Below are 19,828 nucleotides of genomic sequence, written 5' to 3' on the forward strand. Positions count from 1 at the left end.
CTACCATACCTTGGAATACACTACAGTAGTTCCAGCTTTGTCTGTGCACCACCTTTTAGAATCTGATCTCATTATTGATCTCCTGATGTCCATAACAATGATTGCAAGCCAGCAAGCTGATTTCTAGGACAAAGCCATTGGAAATGAAAAAAAGAATGAAAAAACAATAGAAAAAACCAAAATGCAAGGACAAGTTTCAACTACGACACCACTCTGCAATTTAAAGAGCTGTGGTAATACTGTATTAGTCGTGCTGCATGGCACAAGTCCATTAAATAAGCAGTCCACAATGATTGCTGAGTCTCTGAAACCTGGATTAACATTTTTTGGCACAATCAATTCACAGGAACTCTAAGTCTCTTTGAGACACCACTTTATCTCCAAAGCCAAGAACCAGAAAAACTGCCTCAAGACACATGCGTGAGGGTATCTACCAAATGAATGTCTCCAGCTAGCAACAAAGATTGCTCTTCTTCAACTTCCTTTCTTCCACTTAGTGCACTGTCCTTATTTATTTATTTATTAGATGAGTTTTATATAGCGCTGGCTAGACCCGGAGGTATCAGAGCACTTTACATACGGAACAGCGAGTTGCAGTTTACAAACCATTTTTTTTACATTTGTCACACAAAAGTTACATAAAAAGACTAGTGAATAGCAAATAAGGACAACTGATAAAACAAAGTTAAAGCAGTAGTAGGCATTACAAGAGCATGGAGTAACAGAGGACAGAGAATCAAAAGGGGTGAAGAGGGTAAGGAGGGGAAAGTAAGAATGGGTAAGGAAAGCAGATCAGGACAGGGAAATGAAAAACGAAAAACAAACCGATGTTTGAACCCGTAAACTCTGGAACCCTGGACTCAGATCCTGAAAAAGGAGAGAGGACTAGGGAGAACCTGGGGGGGGGGGGAAGAGTTAAAGGACGGTAAGGCTAGAAATGAGGAGCAGTCCAGCGGTAGAGGGATCGCCAAGATGGAGTCCAGTGGGAAAGAGGAACGGAAAAGGGTTGAGGGTCCAAGTTAAGAGAACCAACAAAATACATCCCGAACTGGCAGGACACACTCAAGTCAAGGCCCAAAAAAACCCTGAAAGCGGATTATATGGAGTGGAGCTGGAGGGGGGACGCCTCCAAAAGCACAGAGGGAGGGCGGAGTGCTGGAGGAAGTTGAGCAAAAATGGTCTATCCGAATGCACAGGCTCTGGGACGAGGGGCAGTAGTGACGTAGATCTGCACACCAAGGTCCGGGGAAATCTGCCTGGGTGTTGGGGTAGCGGTCACTGCGAAAGGGAGGCAGCAACGCAGTCCAGGAGGGCGCATCTCCCAGAAGCAAAGAACAGCCTGGGGCCGAGCCAGGATATTAGCCGCCTCTGCACCCCCATGCCAGGAAACAAGACTCACCGGTCCTGGACGTCCCACGGTAGGCGAAGATGACGTGCAGGCAGAATGGGAAGCAGCAGCAGTCGATCCCAGAAGGCATCAGGAGGGGTGACCTCATCCCAGTTCTTCCACAGCCACCCAGAGAAGCGCCACCAGGCATCTGCACCGCCGAAGGATAGAGCCGTTGAATAGTCAACCATCACCAATTTGTCTGGAGGCAGAAGGGGGAACGGTGACAGTAGCATAGAGGCACAGCGAAATATGCCAGAAGCCCCGGCTGTGTAGGTGACGGCCATGGCAGTGCACCGGGGCCAATCTCCCCTATAGTCGAAGCATCTCCACCGTACAACGGCCATGTTGCTCTGGCTCTGCCGCTCATAGAATACATCATCAGGGCTATGGCACTGCAGACTTTGGAGCATGTTCCTGCCCTCCAGATATGTAAAAACATTCTTCTCACAACTCCAGCTGCCATCCCAACAAGAGCCTTCATCCGTTACTCCTTGGCAACTGGAAGTTTCCAATCTCAGGACCTAGGATCTTCCTGTATATAATTCCACATTAAACTGATTGCAAAAAAAACAAGGCCTCAATTCCACAAGGCCCATCCATTTTTCCACCCTTATGAAATCGCCATTCCTGCATAAATCTTTAAATATCAGCCTTTACTATGATTTTTGCTTATTTTGAAGAAAATAATGCTCTTTCGATTACCAAACTAGATTCTGTCCAGGATAAGGCATGATAAGGCTTGATTGCCACATGGATTTATCTCAAGACCACTATCAACCACCTCTGCCTTTTGACAGCTTGGTCTGCATTGACTGAGTAACACTGGAATTCAATACACTGTTCTGGCTGCAGTCTCTTACCATGTTGCTGCCAAATCCCTCATCACCTCCTTTTTATCCTTTTTCGTGAATTACATTTGTTTTCCTAAACTGTGGCCCACAAGGTACCACCATTGCTCCATTTCTCTGTAAAGTGTAGCTCAACCTTTTTTCAGAACCTCATTAAGTCCTTCAGTTGAATCTATTACAGTATTCGGATGACAGACAGGCTATCCTGAAAAGCAATCAGATATAGATTATTTTGCCATTGGCCAATATCCCCAACTTATGGAATTCTGGTTCCTAATTACCACCTCAAGCTTACCTAATAAAAGCACAAAGCAGCGCCACACACGGCTGAACCAAAATAATTCCTACCTGTTGTAGGTATTATCGTATTTCAGTGGTCTATTGCCTCGGCACGCGCTCAGCGCCAGCCACGCTGACGGTTTTTGGATCCATCTAGGTGCCATGTTTAAATACACCAGAGGTGAGCTCCTTGGACTGTCCACTGTAGTTTATAAATGTCCAGGGCTGCTCTTGGGTGGTTGTAATGATATTGGGCCACATGTATGTCTAAATTGCAAACTGAGACTTGCAGATATAAAAAGCAAGATCTAATCTGACATCGTCAGGAATAATACCGATGAGAGCCCCCCGTAGGAACAAGGGTGGATCCTTTTACTGCAAAGAAATGAGAATATGTCGGAGAATAGTCAAGTGCTTCACTAAATGCACGATCTTTAATTGAGCATAAACATGAATTTGGACAGTTTGTGGACTCGGATGCCCTTGACCTTATCTTTGTTGTGTAAACGTGGGTGGATCAAAGCTCAGGGCCTAATCTAGTTAGAGCTATCCCACCAGGTTTCTCAATAGCCTGGAAGGATCAGGTGCAGAAAAAAGGAGGTTTGGCAATAATTTATAGAGATCACTTAAAAGCTTCTTTTAAAAACATTTCCACATTTGCATAATCGGAGGCGGTTTCATTCAAAATTACAGTCAATTATGTATATTCCTTTAATGGTTTATTAGTGTACCGCCCACCAGGACCCAGAACTAATTTTTTGCAATCAATGGACCAGTTCCTTGAACACAGGGTGAATACTCAAGACTACACTATTCTAGGGATTTTAATTTTCACCTAGACAGTTGTTCTAATAATGATTCTTTGGCCCTCCTAGACCTGGCAAGCAGTACAGGACTAGAACAGATTGTGAAAGGACCCACTCACAGAGCTGGACACCTTTTGGACACTGTCTTTATGAAGTGTCCTTTCTTAAAACATAAGAACAATTTATAACTTCATTGGTCTGGCCACCTAGCAGTGATGCTAAATCTTAGTCTGCCTCCCTCAACAGGTCCTAAGCATTACGTAGCCAGAAATCAAAAAATATATTTATGGCAGCCTATAGATAAAACAGTAGTCTCCTCACACTTGAATCAGAATAAACCCTACCTTTCCATGGATTCAGAGGCTGCTGCATCAAAGTATCACGATTGGATCACAGCAGCGGTACAAGCTGCCAACCCCCAGAGAGCAGGGAAAATCAACAGAACCACACCCACCGAATCTTGGTTCTCTGAGGAACTTAGATTATTAAGAAGGCTTTGCCGCCATCAAGAAAGGTGTTGGCGTCAACACTATGATCCAAGGGAGAAAGCACTTTATAAAATAAAACTAGCCCAATATATAGCCCAATATATAGAATTAATTCAAAATACTAAAACCAGTTACTTCTCAGCAAAAATTGAAGGAGCAAAGAATTGCTCGAAAGAGCTATTTGAGACGGTGCTGAAATTAAGCCGCCGGCAGGACTCCAATCAGAGAACCATAGATCAAGCATTTTGCGATAGCCTAGCATCCTCTGTTTGCGATAAAGTGTCTGTTATCTGTAATACCTCTTCCTTAAGTTCGGCTACCTATCAGAGCCCGCAGGCAGGGACAGATATCGTAATCACAGCTGCACCACCGCACAACTCATATTCAGAATCTGATCCATCCCAATTTTCCAATTTCTCAAAAATGTCATATGAGCAAATTGTAAAACTTCTCTTGGCAACTAAATCAGGCTCCCCGTTGGATCCCTGTCCTCCCAAAGTAATCCACTTGATAGTGGAGACAGTTGCAGGCCTACTCCTGGAGGTACTTAACACTACCATTGAATCAGGGATGATTCCTAAAAGGTGGAAAAAAACATCCATACTACCCCTGCTAAAAAAGCCCAGTCTACATAAATCAGACCCAGGGAACTACTGCCCTATCTCCCGCCTACCTCTGCCAGCAAAAAGTTTGGAGAAACACATGAATCAAGAACTAGCACACTTCATTGAGATCAATCATGTTTTAGACTCCACCAATATGGCTTTAGAATCAAACACAATACCGAAATGGCCTTAATTACGGCAACTGAGGAAATAAGACACACTGTTGACAATGGAGGTTCAGCAGCATTGATATTAATAGATCTGTCTGCCGCCTTTGATACGGTAGATCACAGTACCCTATGAAGCAGCTTCAAGAGGCTGGGATAGTAGGCCCAACTCTTGCTCTCCTCAGTTCCTTTCTTTTAGATCGATAACAGTTTGTTGAAGTAGAAGGCTTTAAATCTCAATGTTTCAAGCTTCCTTGTGGGGTGCCACAGGGCTCTTCTTTGAGCCCTACCCTGTTTAATATCTACGTTGCACCCCTAGCCCGCTTGATTAAAGCCCATGGCTTCGACTTAGTATCATACGCAGATGATACCCGGATTATTGTTTCCATCGCGAGCAAAAAATCACGACACAGCCCACAATTTCAAAGAATGCATGAGAGATATAGGTGACTGGATGGCAGATAATTGCCTTAAACTGAACTCAAATAAAACTGAGGTTCTACACTTCGGCACAAACACATCACTTGGGATCCAGAATGGTGGCCCTTGGAGCTGGGGATCCCTCCTTCTCCAGTCACCAAGGCAACAAATCTGGGGGTCATTATTGACACCTCCTTATCCTTTTCAAATCATGCAAAGATGCTCTCCTGATCAATCTCTCTCACTTTGAAAATCCTGAGGAAAATTCTTCCATTTATCCCACTGGCATACAGAAAACAGTGGTAGCAGCTCTTGTTTTATCAAAACTCGATTACTGTAATGGGATATTGGCTGGAGCAAACAAATCAGTAGTGACAAAACTGCAGGTACTCCACAACTCAGCAGCCCGGCTGCTATTTTGTCAAGCCACATTTTCAACAGCCAGACAAGGTCTCAACACCTTGCATTGGTTGCCTGTGGTGAAGCAAATTAAGTTTAAGGCGCTCTGCATCGCCTACAAAGCTCTGCATAACCTTGATCCTGTCTACTTAGCGGACTGCTTCCAATGGCATTTGCCAGGATGCACACTTCGGCCTGCCTCACTGAAGCTTGTGAAAGAACCCAAGGTCCGCCTGCTTAGATGGGGTGGTAAAAGCTTCCTATGTGTCACATCCAGATGGTGGAATGAGATGCCAATGGAGTTAAAAAAACTCACCTGATCTGCTCTCCTTTAGGAAGAAACTAAAAACCTGGCTTTACACCCAATAACATCTCGCAAACATCCGTTTGGTTGGCTGGTCTTTGTGTTTAGCTGTAAGCGCCTTGACGCCCTTGGGTAGTAGTGTGTTATATAAATATACAACTAAATAAATAAAAAATGTAAATACTCACCTATGGAAACTGGACTAAATATCACCACTCTACCATCGAGCTACAGGGACTGGGTCAATCTCCAATCCCTTCAACAGAAGTGAGGAAATTGGGAGTAATCTGACCACTCTCTTGTTTCTTGAGCGCACTGTCACCCAAGAAGATGTCCTAATTCTGAGTGATCAGGGCAACAATCCTGACTGAACAGAATCCCTCAGTATCAGAATGTTACTGAGTATCAAGTGGGAATAGAAATGTTTTGAGTTGACAGAAGCAGACCAGATAATAAGAAATGGATGTAAGGAGAAAAGCTAAGGCATGCCATTGGATTGTGGCCAGATCAGAAAATTCCCTACCTGATTTGTGAGCTTGATTTATGCGACAACCCTGAAGCAGGAAAGATTTGCTGCATCACTAGGTTCTATTTGGAGTATAGTGGATTAGCCTGTGCTGCAAATAAGAACACATTTTGTGAAGAGCACAATGGCAGATACAGAGAGTTTTTAAAAAGAATATGTTTAGAGAGTGGAAGCAAGTGTAAAATGTACAGGTGGTTGAGACAGTGGGAGGTTGATATTATGATAAGCTGCAAGTTTCACACACCTAAAAGAGGGCTATTGCAGTAATCCAACAGAAGTAGTATTAGAGTTTGGACTACTTGTTGATTAAGATTCATCAAAAGAATTGGGAGAAACTTTGTGTGTTTTAATAATGAAGAAGAAGGCTGATGTAACTTTACTGACATGATTCTTGAATGAAAGGTTTCAAAAGGAGTACCACGATTTTGTGCTGAAGTGGTACGAATAGGTATTAGGTCCAGTTCTGAGGGCCACCATGAATAACTCCAGATGTTCAGATCGGTATTAAGTATAAGTACTTTGGTATTCTCTCCAGTCAGTCAATTAGCGTTCATCCAGATGGATAGTGCACACATGCAGAATTTAAGGTGGGCCACAATAAGGTTACCTTTAAAAGTGAGCGTTAACTGAGTGTTGTCTGTATATGCCATTAACTAGAACCCAAATATCAAACTAACAGGGCTCGAAGGAGCATGTATAAATTGAAGATAGTTGGGCTCAGAGCAGGACCACTGTGAAACTCCACAATTAACTTGAAAGATGAGTAAGCAAAATATAGAAATTTCGACAGCTTGGGAACGACTTATGAGACTGGAATTGAATTGTGCAAGGGCTGTCTCTCGAATGTCCAAGTATTTCAGTGTGACTTTGTTGAAGCCGGCACTAAAGTTGAGGAGGATCAAAAGTGATTTCCCTCCTTTATCCAAAGAAAGACAAAGGTGATCTGTAATGGCACGAAGAGTGGGTTCAGTTCCTTGTAGAGGGCGAAAGCTGGTCTGAGCAGGATCAAGGATGTTGTGTTTCAGTGAAATGTGGGCGATGTTTGTTAACACAGATTCAGGCACATTTCCATAAAAGTGAATTAGTGAAATAGGCTGAAAATGAGTAAGGATTAAAGGGTCTGTGTCCTTCCTAAAGAGAAGACTAAATAAGGCCTTTTCTTTTAAATAGGAACAATTCCAGTGTTCAAGAAGACATTGATGATGCTAGATAGTGCACTACTAACGATATTAGGTACCCTATTAAAAATGGCAGCATTACAGAGATCCAAATGGCATCCTGGTTTGATTTTTTTTTTTTAGGCATTTCAATAATAGAGTTAGGGCCTCATTTGGATCTTGGTGGGACTCCCGTTTTCCCTCCATGGCGGAGTATCCAAGTACTCCAAGCTGACCGTATCCCACCCACTTTATTTAGATGTGGGCTGGCTGAACATCCGTCCGTGTCAACAGACTGTTTACTATTGTGTAAGTGGCGCACCTTCAGCGAGGCGACGGACTGCTCTGCTGGCTAACAGTACTCCATCACCAGAGGGTTTGCACGTAGCCAGTTTAGATTTCCCATTGTGCTGCTGTTGATCTGGCAGCGGTTTGCTGACAAAGTGAGTCCTTGGCGGACTGGAGACTGGTAAGTTCTACAGTTTTATGTGTCAATACACATATATGTTGTGTTTGCTTCTAAAATAAATGTAGGTAATGTTAAGCCCATTTTCTTATATATTGCATGGCACACAAACAATGCACACACTATTGAATGCACACCTACAGGCACCACAAGCATGACTCCCACAACCACCACAAAAACATATTTTTTTTAATATAAAGTGTCAATGCAGGAGTGTTTATTTTACTTTGATAACTTGTAAAATATACACTAATGCATTACACATAAAAAACGCATTTAAGAGCAAGACTAAAGCAATTGCCAACACACTATTCATAGTTAGACAAGTGTAAAGGAAACTTACCTTGGATCCTGGTCGACAACAGAATTGATTAGTGTTGTGGTCATGTAGTAGCGGCAAATCATGGACCTGGACAATGGGGTTCAAGATGGAAATGAAAGTGGGAAGCAGAAAAAAAGGTATGTTTCTGCCTCATTTCCTTGAATTCTGCCAACTCAAAGTAGGAGGTATCCGCACCGCAGTTTCGTCGACGGAAGGGCACATCGTGATTGGTGGTAATCTTGGGCGGACTCCTGCCAACAGCCGCTTCTGCCTCTTGACGCCGTTGACACAGGTGACAATTCCTGGCGAAGTCAGACCAGCTAACATCTAAATAGAGTGGGCAGACTGCCAAGTAGACGGGTGGTGAGACCGTCAGAAAAGTGATGACAAGACCAGTTCTGCCAAGATCTAAATCAGACCCTTAGAGACTAAACTAAAGGGTACAAGTGGAGGGTCGTTTGAAAGTAATGGAGGGCTGAGTAGATGACACAGGCTTTGATAAGGAAGCAGGAGTGTTATCAATCTTTTCTCCCAAAAATGTGGAGCAGTTGCAACACATTTCTATAGAGAGATTGATTGCTTTGATACAGGCTTTAGGAGTTGCAACATTTTTAACTGTTTGGAAAAGCTCTTTGAAGAATGCGTGGCCTGTCTAATACATTGTGAAATGTATTTCATACAAGCTTCTTTTGCAGTTGCTTTATAAGATTTGACAGCAAGGATGTATTTCTGTTTATCTGCATCAAAATATATATTACTCCATTTGCGCTTATGTTTTTTGCACTCCACATTTACTATCTGAGATGACTTACACGTATAGCTAGAGTATCGAAAAAAGACCAAAATATAAAAGGTCACTGACTCACTCGAAGCACCTGGTCTTAAACTTATAGTTCAAAGTCCCATTCATATAACTGGCCACCTTCTTGATACTGTTGTTACTAATTGGAAGAGCTTACTCTAACATCTTCTCTACCATTTCCTGGGCTGACCATTATGGAGTTCCTTTTAATATAAATTGGAATTCTCTTCTTTCCATAAGTCAGCACCCACTCATTTTACCTAGAGTACAGGCTACAGTCAATTTAGACAGACAACTCCTGCTCAACCTGTAATGCTTCTAACTTTGTATCTTATTAACATCATCTAAGGTCAGAAAAAGAATAGTAATCATTATTTGTTCCGAAGTGCTGTTTTGTATGAGTGTGTGAATGAGTGTTTTGAGGCAGGACTAAGGGGTTTCTTTTCTTTATAAAGAATGATGTCTGACATTGTTTTGATAATATTTTTGTGAATACTGTTATATTTTTTTAATTAAAATTTATTACAATCAATTGTTAAGAAGTAAATATATGTGCATCTTGTTAAGATTCTTTTTCCGACCACAGATTATGTTGATGAAATACAAAGTTAAGCTGGAGTTGTCCATCCAATTTGGGCCTGTTAGCACCCTTAAAAAAGGGTACCACATATAGACAAACTCCTTCAGTGGCCTGATACATGTGGGAACATAACTGAGGATTAAAATGCATTACAAAAAACATTAACTGTTTATAGAATGTCATATTGGCATATTTCTGTTTTGCAATGCAATATTACATATTAACGTATTGCTATATAAAACCTCTAATGGCATGTAGATATGTTTTAAATCCAATATAGACGAATATGTTTTAATGTTCTTTAGGTGTGCAACAGTAACAAAAACTGTCACTGTGACAGAGGCTGGGCATTTCCGAATTGTGACAGAAGTGGCTATGGTGGAAGCGTAGACAGCGGACCGACCTACAATGGCAAGTACCAAATGCTTAAAAAACAAGTGTGGGACATGACTTACAGGACAGTATACTAAGATAAATGAAACACCACACATGCCATTCACGTCACATCTTACTCCATTCCTTGAATCAAGGGTCATAGCTCAAATTATTGTTCTCAGAAACGTGCCTCTTCTCCAGAGCATAATCGACAAATCTATCAAATATCCCAAATGAACCCTATTGACGAACTGTACCTCACATCCCATGTTGCTGCACTCAAACATGAAAAATATAGGAAAGACAATCAAACAGTTTTACAAGTATGTGTAATGTTATAGTCAAACCCAACGGCCACCAGTCGGGATTCCAACTCACAAGTTGAAAAGAGTCCTATCAGAAATATTAGATAGTTTCAACTTTCTAAGTGATAACCACAAAGCATAGACTTTACCCAAGAAGTTGTGCGTTTTATGATATGGTCAGTAATCTTTGGTACTATCCCAGAATGAAATCAACAAGTTTTGAACACTTTAAAGCAGGACATGAGATTAGAGTCATCAAAATACTGCATGAAAAGTGCCTTGTGCTTCAAACAGTTATCCTTGCTCTCAGCCGTGCTTCTCCACATTTATGCATTATACAGGTGATAAACCTGCATCATCTGGCATTCCAGTAGATCACAAAGCAAGCCAAGATCTGCTAATGCCTAGACCAAACCCGTGGGCCAGTACATGGTCACAAAATGTTGGTGTCGCGTATGTCAGTCGTTTGTGTAAATTTAGCTCTGTCTGGATCCAGAGTAAAGGTCTGGTTCTCATTGGTCTTGAGAAAAAGTATTTTACAATTCACCAGCCCCCAAAGCCTTCACAACTGCCCCGGTATAAAAGCACTGGGCCTAATATGTGATTTAGAGCTAGAGCTATTCTCCAACATAATTGTGGTCATTGCTACCTTTTTACCCGATCAAAAAGGTCATGTTGCTAATGGGAGTGAAACCTAAACATTCCTCATCTTCTAGACTGTTGCAAAATATTTTACATGGGCCTCCCAAATGACTTAAAGACTGGCAAGATATCAAGATTTCACACTGCATCATAGCCTGGAGAAGTGCATACAACATAGAGTTAAAAGCTTTTTTTTTGCTAGTTATGCAGTACAGGATAAAGTTAAATGTGCTTTGTACTATGCTCAGAGACTTCTGTGACAGGGGCCAAGTTTACCTGCGATCATTGACTCAACACTACATGTATGTGAATCCACTAATCTTGAAGACCCCATGACACTTCATCCGCGAAAGGTGAGGCTACAGAAATGCAGTGATTGGTCCCTCCAGCTGCAATACCTGAAGCTCTTTATTCTACTTGGAGGGCATAGCTTAATTGCTTGGTCTTAAGAAGCTCCTGAAAAGTGATCGCATTAAACAATTATTCATTATTAATAGGAATTAGAGGCCACATTGAAACATGGTGGTAGAACGCAGCCTTCTCCTAACTGAACTCAAGATACCCAAACAGTGGCCTACACATTCTGCGCTCACCTTTACATCATATCCTTTTCTTTTAGCTATGAAGCAAAGTCTGTCCCAAGTATACCATTTATGTTAACCACCTATGTTTGTTTTTGGATTTGCATCAAAGTGCAAAAGAAGCAAGCTATACATTTGTACAAAGACACTGACGCCTCTCTACCGGTACCAGGTATCTCTATATCTGTGTCCAAAATCTGCCCGCAAACACCTTCAAACGGTGCCTGTGGCACATGAGATAATCTGCTACCCCTGAAATATAATCTGAAGTGCATGGGAACCCCTGCCTCGCTCGAGTCAAGGATAGGAATGGGCAAGAAGAGCCACATAAATGTTGTGTCTATTCTGTAAGGCATCATTTCAAGTTGTGTGGTACTGGTGACACAGTAAAATTGTGTGTCATTTTATCGTTACTTCGTTGTAAATCCATCCCTGTGCCATGCAATTATACTTTTAACCTCATGAAATGGGGAATTTCAGTGTGGGCCCTATTTTTTCAAAGATAAAACCACACTGGATTCCCTCCTCTGAGTGGTTTACTGCATACATTTACTTGCTTTGGGCAGGTGGTAAATTAATGTAGGGCGTCTCTGGGCAGGGTGGGGATAAGGGAGAGGTGTGGGAAGTAGGGGAGGAAGGTAAATTTGTTTTCTGACATGGAGGAGGGAGCATTGGATGCTCCCCTTGTCAGAAAAATAACAGATGAGGAGGCTTGGCTGCTGCAGCCAAAAACTCATGTGATTTAACTATATAGAATTACCACATTTTAAAATTGTGTCTGGCTCTCCCATACCCCAAACTAACTGGTATACAAAACCTACCCACTTGGAATCAGGCATAGTAGAATTCCAGTAGGTTACTCTGATCCATCTGACTCCTAATGAGGGCCCAAGAAGTGACATGTTGGAGTAATTGAGTAGAAGTGTATGCCAATTTATTCAAGTTTGCTCAAATGGAAGCAGACTGTTTTGTAGAACAAAACAAGTAGCCTTGGAGCCAACAATGGTCAGGCACATCAGTGTGGTGACTAAACACCAATTTTAGAAACCAGACTAATGTTACCAGGTGACTCATAGTGTCAAATTTCAGTTTAGCTAAAGCTACTTTGGAGTGTGGAATCTGAAAGTCAGCAGACAAATCTGAAGACAGGTAAGTGGTCCTGCCTAATAAGAGCGAACAAAGCATTTGTAAGCATGGATGACTATAGTAGCCAGGTAAGTTGTGATGTATTTTAGTGTTCTGGCAGGCATAACTTGGAGGGCAAATGTTGAATTAGGTAAACAAATAAGAGTTCATTCAGTCCAGAGTTAGGTAAATCTGTGTTGCAATACAGAAAACGAGACATCAAACTTATTGCATCTGTAGCATATAAATAATGATATATAATAATATATTCATAGTCTGACAGACCCTTCGTGTGGCTGTTGCCCAAGCGTGAATAGCAGTCTGCTAATTACTGTATGGGTTGCCATTGTGCTGTGTATTTGTTGCTGTCAAGGTGTAGGTTTCTCTGCAAAGATAGTCTGGTTGTGGCTTTACCTGACTATATTTGCCACAGCTACCCCTATACTTACTAGCAGAAAAAAACCCCAGCTAGATCCATCGGACCTATCCAACTATAGGCCAATATCCCTACTCCCTGGCATTAGTAAAGTCACAGAGAAATTAGTAAACTCCCAATTATCTCAGTTCCTTGAAACGAACAAACTGCTCAGACAATCACAAACCGGTTTTCGCCCAGGCCACGGTACGGACACCGCACTGCTTGCGGTGATTGAAGAGGCAAGGGGCTTACTAGATTCAGGAGGATCAGTGGCAGTGATCCTCCTGGATCTAAGTGCAGCCTTCGATACGGTCAACCACCGTGTCCTTCTGAGCAGACTGGCTAATGCAGGACTTACCGGGACAGCTATCAAATGGATCGAATCCTATCTTACAGGACGCACCTTTCAAGTATGGGATGACAGCCACCACTCTTCCACCCTCCCACTTACTAGCGGCGTCCCACAGGGCTCTTCCCTAAGCCCCACGCTTTTTAATGTCTATATGGCCCCCCTCGAGGACGTGGTAACACCGTATAACATCAAAATGGTGAGTTACGCCGATGACACCCAACTAGTCGTCTCCCTGTCCCAGCTGACTGACCATCCTGAAAACCTGACTAACTGCCTCATAAACATTCACAACTGGATGAACGAATCATCTTTGAAACTAAATGGGACAAAGACAGAGGTAATGTTACTCGGTAAGCAATGGGCTACGATCCCTCCCACTATATGGCCTGATGTGTTCGGCGAAATTCCCCTCCCCAAATCTGAAATCAAGACTCTCGGGGTGTGGCTAGAGCCACAACTCACGATGAGGACCCAGGCAACCAAAACCGCGGGCACATGTTTTGGGCTCATGCTTACGACTCGTAAAATCCTGCCACTACTCCCTCCTATGTCCAGAAAGCTCCTTATCCAGGGCCTAGTGCTGTCCCGTTTAGATTACAGCAATCTGGTCTATTTGGGAGCTCCTGAGGCTACCATCTCGAAACTCCAGCGGACACAAAACGCGGCAGCACGCTTGATCACCAACACCCCTTCCAGAACATCTGCCAAGCCAGCCCTTAAAACCCTGCATTGGCTCCCTGTTCGCCAAAGGGTTCACTTTAAAGCAATGTGTACCACACACAAGCTTTACAACGGTTCTGGCCCAGCGATCCTTAGGAAAATGATCACACCCTATACAGCAACCAGATCGCTTCGATCTCAGAATGAGAATCTAGTCCTCATCCCCAGATTTAGAAAAGTCCGCACAGGAGGCCGTCAATTCTCCGTTCAGGCGGCCAAAGGCTGGAACGCACTCCCTCGCGCCCTCAGACTGGAATCCAATTTCCTTGCGTTCCGAAAAAAACTTAAGACCCATTTGTTCCCCAAATAACACCCCTCGGCTACCTCCTCTCTCAATAGGTTCAAGTTCATAGCGCGGGGATACCCTTGGGTCACCAGGCGCTGTAGAAATCGCTAAAATAAAAATAAATAAAATAAATAAAAAGGGCCTGAATCTTGAGAGCTTAGGTATGATGGAAGATGCATGCCATTCTCTAACCCAGTAGTAACAGTCAACTCCTCCCAGTGCTGAGGAACAGTTTTGCAGCATGAATCTTTTCTGGATTCACATGCCGTGCATTATTCAGCCATCTAGTGGTTGAAGCCGGAATTATCGTTTTTTTGGGGGGGCGTCGACTAACCCACCATTTGGTGCCTAATCCAGCCGCTCCTGATGTCTACACCCTCCCCGTAAGCTTCCAAGCATGGTCACGATCTTCAGATTCTTTTTTTCACTGTTAGGTCTGGAAGCATTGCTAAAGGCTCTCCAATCAACAAAAATAAGAAATCTGCTCGAAAGTTCCCTGAGGAAGAATCAGAAGTACCAGAGATGAGTACTGAAACCAGCTACAGATTTAAGATTTATCGAGACTACACGTCGAGGGAGGACAAGAGAATACCTGGACAGGGGGCCCCCTGTTCCATGTAACATGGAGAATACACCCATCCAATTCTGCCCGAAGAGGCATCATAAATTTGCACAAAAGAATAACCACCCGATGTGGAATCTCTGTTTTTCACTAGACCACAGAAGTGACAACTGAGATGACTGCACAGACTTTAAGCCGAAGACCTTAAAGTCAAGAGACAAATAAAGACAGCACCCTTCACCATGCAGGGGCAGGAAGAGACTCAGTCACTGAGAGACCCGAGGTTGTTGATAAATTTGGAAGGTAACATAGCTGAAGTTGCCAAAGAAAATTTCTCAGACGCCAAAACGGGGATCATCGATGTCAAGAAAGAATAATTAAAACACAAGGAGAAACATTTGCAGGTAACGTAAAAAAAACACAGTGGGAGCAGCTCTCGAGCAACAGACTCAAAGTCACAAAGAGCTGCCTCAGCGTCGAACATCTTGCCGACCGAGGGCAAGCAGAGACCAAAAGAGACCATCGGGTCCCACAGCATGGACACCACAGGTGTTCGAATAACAGAAAAAATAAAGTCAAAAGACAGTCAAAGTGGAGGGAGGCCGAAAAAGGAGTCGAGTGATACCCCACCAGCATAAGCTTCGACATTGAATTGTAAATCCACTCCTGCGCTCAAAGCCACAGAATGTGAGAATCAGGTAATTAAAAGGGTAGGAGACAAATATGGGGTGCAAATGTAAGAAGAAAGATCACAATCATGTTTCCTTTTAGAGACATTGTTGCCTTCCCAAAGTAGGAGCCAGTACCTACCCGTGCTCCCAAGTATACTGGATCAGGGAAAAGAGACCTTTAAGGAACGTGCAACATGCAGGCCAGTAACACCAAGGGCTTAGAAAAAATATTGAAATATAAACACTCTTCAAAAGACCCACCATATATTCAAGGAACTGTACCAGTATACTCTATTATTGCTATGGCGTCTAGAAAGAGGGCAAACGTCCCAACAGAATCCAGACCAGCACCGGATAAAGAAAGTAAGAAGATGGCCATAGTGGGGAGAACGTTTGAAAGGGGAGTGGCAAGACAGTGATACATAGTCAATTCAAATTCTCTGCTCAACAGGTATACATATCAGCACTGGGAGGAAATGGCAGAGCTGATGAAACATCTGACTGAACAATACCAAAGAGGAGCAGCATCTCCAGCAGAAGAGGGAAAAAATATAGCAAACACCTGCCTAAAATCCACTCTAGGTCTGGCAGACACAGCAAGCAGGCAGATAATTGTGGTAACCACCCTTAGACGACATGCATGGCTAAGGGTGTCTGGCTTCAAAACTGAGGTACAGGCAAACATAATTAAAACCCTATTCAATGGGAACAGCTGTTTAAGAGTGCAGTAGTTGAAACCCTGCAACAACTGAAAAAGTACAATAACACCGTCAAATCAATGGGCAACGTCACACTAAAGGTTTCATGGTATAAGCCAAATGCAAACAACAATGCAAAAATGGCAGTACCAAACACCACTGCGTCAATACTTTCTAGAACGAGCAAGAAGAAGATCCCAGCCACGAAGAAGGGCAGCTGCACCAACCAGCAAGGGATTTGAGACCACGGCATACCCTTGCACAAACAAATACCCGTGGGGGGAATCATAAAAGACTACTTCCAGGACTGAAAGAAGGTGACTTTAGACAAATGGATACTCAAGATTCTATGCTTTGAATATTGCATAGAATTGACCAAACAACTACCAGTTAAAAGACCAAAGAAAGTGCTTCACACAAAGGAGAAAAAACAAGACTACTACAAGAAGTAAAAGAATAGCTGCAAAAGGACGCAGTAGAAAGAGTGCCCAAAAACGAGATCAAGCAGGGAAACAAATTTCTTAATACTAAAGCATGGTGAATCTCTATGTCCTAACTAAACCTCCATGACTTAAACATGTTCATAAAAACACAAAAGTAAATCACAACACTGCAGGATTTCATACCACATCTACAACAAGGAGACTATATGGCAACAATAGATCTAAAGGATGCATATCTACACATACCAATGAATCACAAGCACAAAAAATACTTGTGCTTTGTGTTGGACGGAATGCACTATCAATTTATAGTGCTGCAAATCATAATAAAATCAGCACCCAGAATATTTACAAAGTGCGTAGAGCAGTGGTGGTGCATCTGAGCAGGCGAGGGATACATGTATATTCTTACCTAGACGACGAGTCGGTGAAAGCAAACTCCTACACAAGTGCAAAGACCACATAAACCCAGTAATATCAAAACTTCACAAACTGGGGTTTTCAATAAACCATGAAAAATCATCTTTCAACCCAGAACAAGAGTAGCTGTTACTAGAAGCTACAATCGGCCTAACAAAGGTGAAAGCATACCCTTGCGAGAAAAGGATACTATCACTGCTGCACAAAACTCACTAATTTCAGAAGAGTCCGTGTCTGACAGTGAGGATAGTGGAGAAATGGTAGGACGAATGGCCTCCAGTATATCTCTCATACCATAGGCAAGAATACATATGAGATCATTTCAGGAATGGGTACAAACTCAAGGGTCACAAGCCACTGGAAGTTGAGGCAATCCAGTGGTTGTCACGCAGAGAGTACAAGAGGAGATGGTGTGGTGGAACAGAACAAATATAGCAACTGGAAGACAGTTCACATCTCCATCTCCCACAGTAACCATTATCACTGACGCCGTGCATATGGGTTGGGGAGCTCTAATGGGGAGACTCAAAATCGGAGATATATGGAAAGTATCGGAAGCAGTAAAACACATAAGTGTATTGGAACTATAAATAATGTAACAAGCCTTAAAAGCTATTCAGATTCTCCTGTGTGAAAAATCGTTACTAATCCAAACAGACAATACAACAACAAGTTTCTATCTCAACAAACAGGGAGGTACAAAATCCTTTCAACTTTCAAAATCAACACAAAAGTTCTGGGGGTGGGCTACCCAGAGACAAATAAGTATAACAATAGTACATGTACCAGGAAAGACTACGCAAAAGCAGACAAACTGAGCAGACAAGCAACCACCTCACACAAGTGGGAACTGGATGAAACAATACTCAATCAGATATTCAGGAAAAGCGAAACACCAGAAATAGACGTGTTTGCAACACCTGAGAACGCAAAATGGCAATCCTTTGCATCATGTCACCCACACCACCACTCCCTGGGGAAAGCTCGGTCAATAGACTGTTCAGGAAAATGTGCTTATGTTTTTCCCCTGATCACACTGTTATCCTTATTAATCAACAAATGCAAACAGTCACAAATGACACTAATACTTATCGCCCCACGGTGCGTAAGACAAACCTGGTTCTCAGACCTGAAAGAGATCGCTCAAAACAATATGCAGAAACTACCAGGGTTACAGGACCTACTCTCCATGCAAGAGGGAGAGTTATTTACCTAGAGTCAAAATCCCTGAATTTAGCAGCTTGGCTCCTGAGGACATAGAGTTTGGATAATCAGGTTTTCCAGAGAAGACAAAAGCAATCTTCAGGGAAGCAAGAAGACCAACAACAGGAAATGCTACAAAGCTAAATGGGAAAGATACTCAAGATGGTGACACAAATTTGGCTTCCTACCAGACAATTCAAAGGATGCTATAGTCCTACGAAAGCTCACACACATACTAGAATGCAGACTAACATATCTGTCATTAAAGGTAAATTTGGCAGCAATAGTGGCCTAAGGAAGAGTTCACATAGGAAGGAGTTTCTTCAAAGCCCCTGTAAGATTACTGGAGGGAGCAAAACGAATAGCCCCACCAAGAAGCGTGCCAGCCCCAGCATGGAACTTGAATTTAGTACTAACACAACTAATGAAGAAACACTTTGAACCACTTCTCAAAAATTGGTCATGCTAAAAATTGCTTTCCTTATTGCAATGACATCTCTTCGAAGAGCAAGTGAGTTTCAAGCACTCACGATCATCCAAGAACCATACATGCAAATACACAAAGACAAGATAGTCATGAAGACAGATCCACACTTCCTGCCAAAAGTCATCTCACATTTTCACATGAACCAAACAATCCAAATATCCAAAGTTTCTTCCAGGAGCCAAAGACTCAAGCTGAAAGAGCACTATATATGCTAGACGCCAGGAGAGCACTATGGTACTAGTTGGAGAAAAGAAAATCAGTTGGGAAAGGTAAACAACTCTGTGTGTCTTTTGCAGACAATAACAAAGGGGAAACCAGTTACAAAGAATACCATCACCAAGTGGATTACACAAATAATCCAAATGTGTCACACAGTTGACATACAACTACAATTCAAACCTAGAGCACACACTACACGGAAAAAAGGAGCAACAATAGCTTTTCTGGCAAATATACCATTGCATGACATTTGCATGGCAGCCACTTGATCATCGGTACACGCGTTCGCAAAGTACTATTGCATAGGCAGGCCAATGCACAAAGAAGCGTAAGTGGGACAGAGAGTAGTAAAACATTTATTTACAAGCTCAAACTCCTATCCAACCCAACCTCCACAAGTATTTTAAAAAAAGCTACAAACACAATGCAAAGCATGTGAATCCAGAAAAGATCCATGCAGCAAAACTAAATGGGTTCTTGCCTGTAGAAGTAGTTTTGTAGCTTGAAAAAGTTTGGAATACACATGTGACCCGCTAACTCCCCAGGAGATGAAGGAGCAGAAGTGAACGAAGAACCGTAAAATAAAGAATAATCTGAAGATGGTGACCACGCGTTGAAGCTTACGGCGAAGGCTTGATTAGGCACCAAATGATGGGGCAGTCAACGCCCAAAAAACAAAATGCAATTGGAGAAGTACTATTGCAAGGAGAACTCAGGACCCAACCACTAGATGGCGGAATGATGCACAGTATGTGAATCCTG

At 42.6% G+C, this 19,828-nt stretch overlaps 1 protein-coding gene across 2 annotated transcripts in view; it reads left to right on the forward strand.

Moving 5' to 3' along the window:
- Positions 1-19,828, forward strand: part of ADAM9 (ADAM metallopeptidase domain 9) — a 563,447-nt gene that overhangs the window by 462,429 nt on the left and 81,190 nt on the right. For both annotated transcript variants that reach the window (XM_086943740.1, XM_086943741.1), the window contains exon 18: positions 9,865-9,970. In XM_086943740.1, the coding sequence (XP_086799866.1) occupies positions 9,865-9,970 (106 nt within the window). The remainder of the gene's footprint in view (positions 1-9,864; positions 9,971-19,828) is intronic.

The sequence above is a fragment of the Lissotriton vulgaris genome, chromosome 11, assembly GCF_964263255.1.
Source record: "Lissotriton vulgaris chromosome 11, aLisVul1.2, whole genome shotgun sequence".
Classification (NCBI taxonomy): domain Eukaryota; kingdom Metazoa; phylum Chordata; class Amphibia; order Caudata; family Salamandridae; genus Lissotriton; species Lissotriton vulgaris.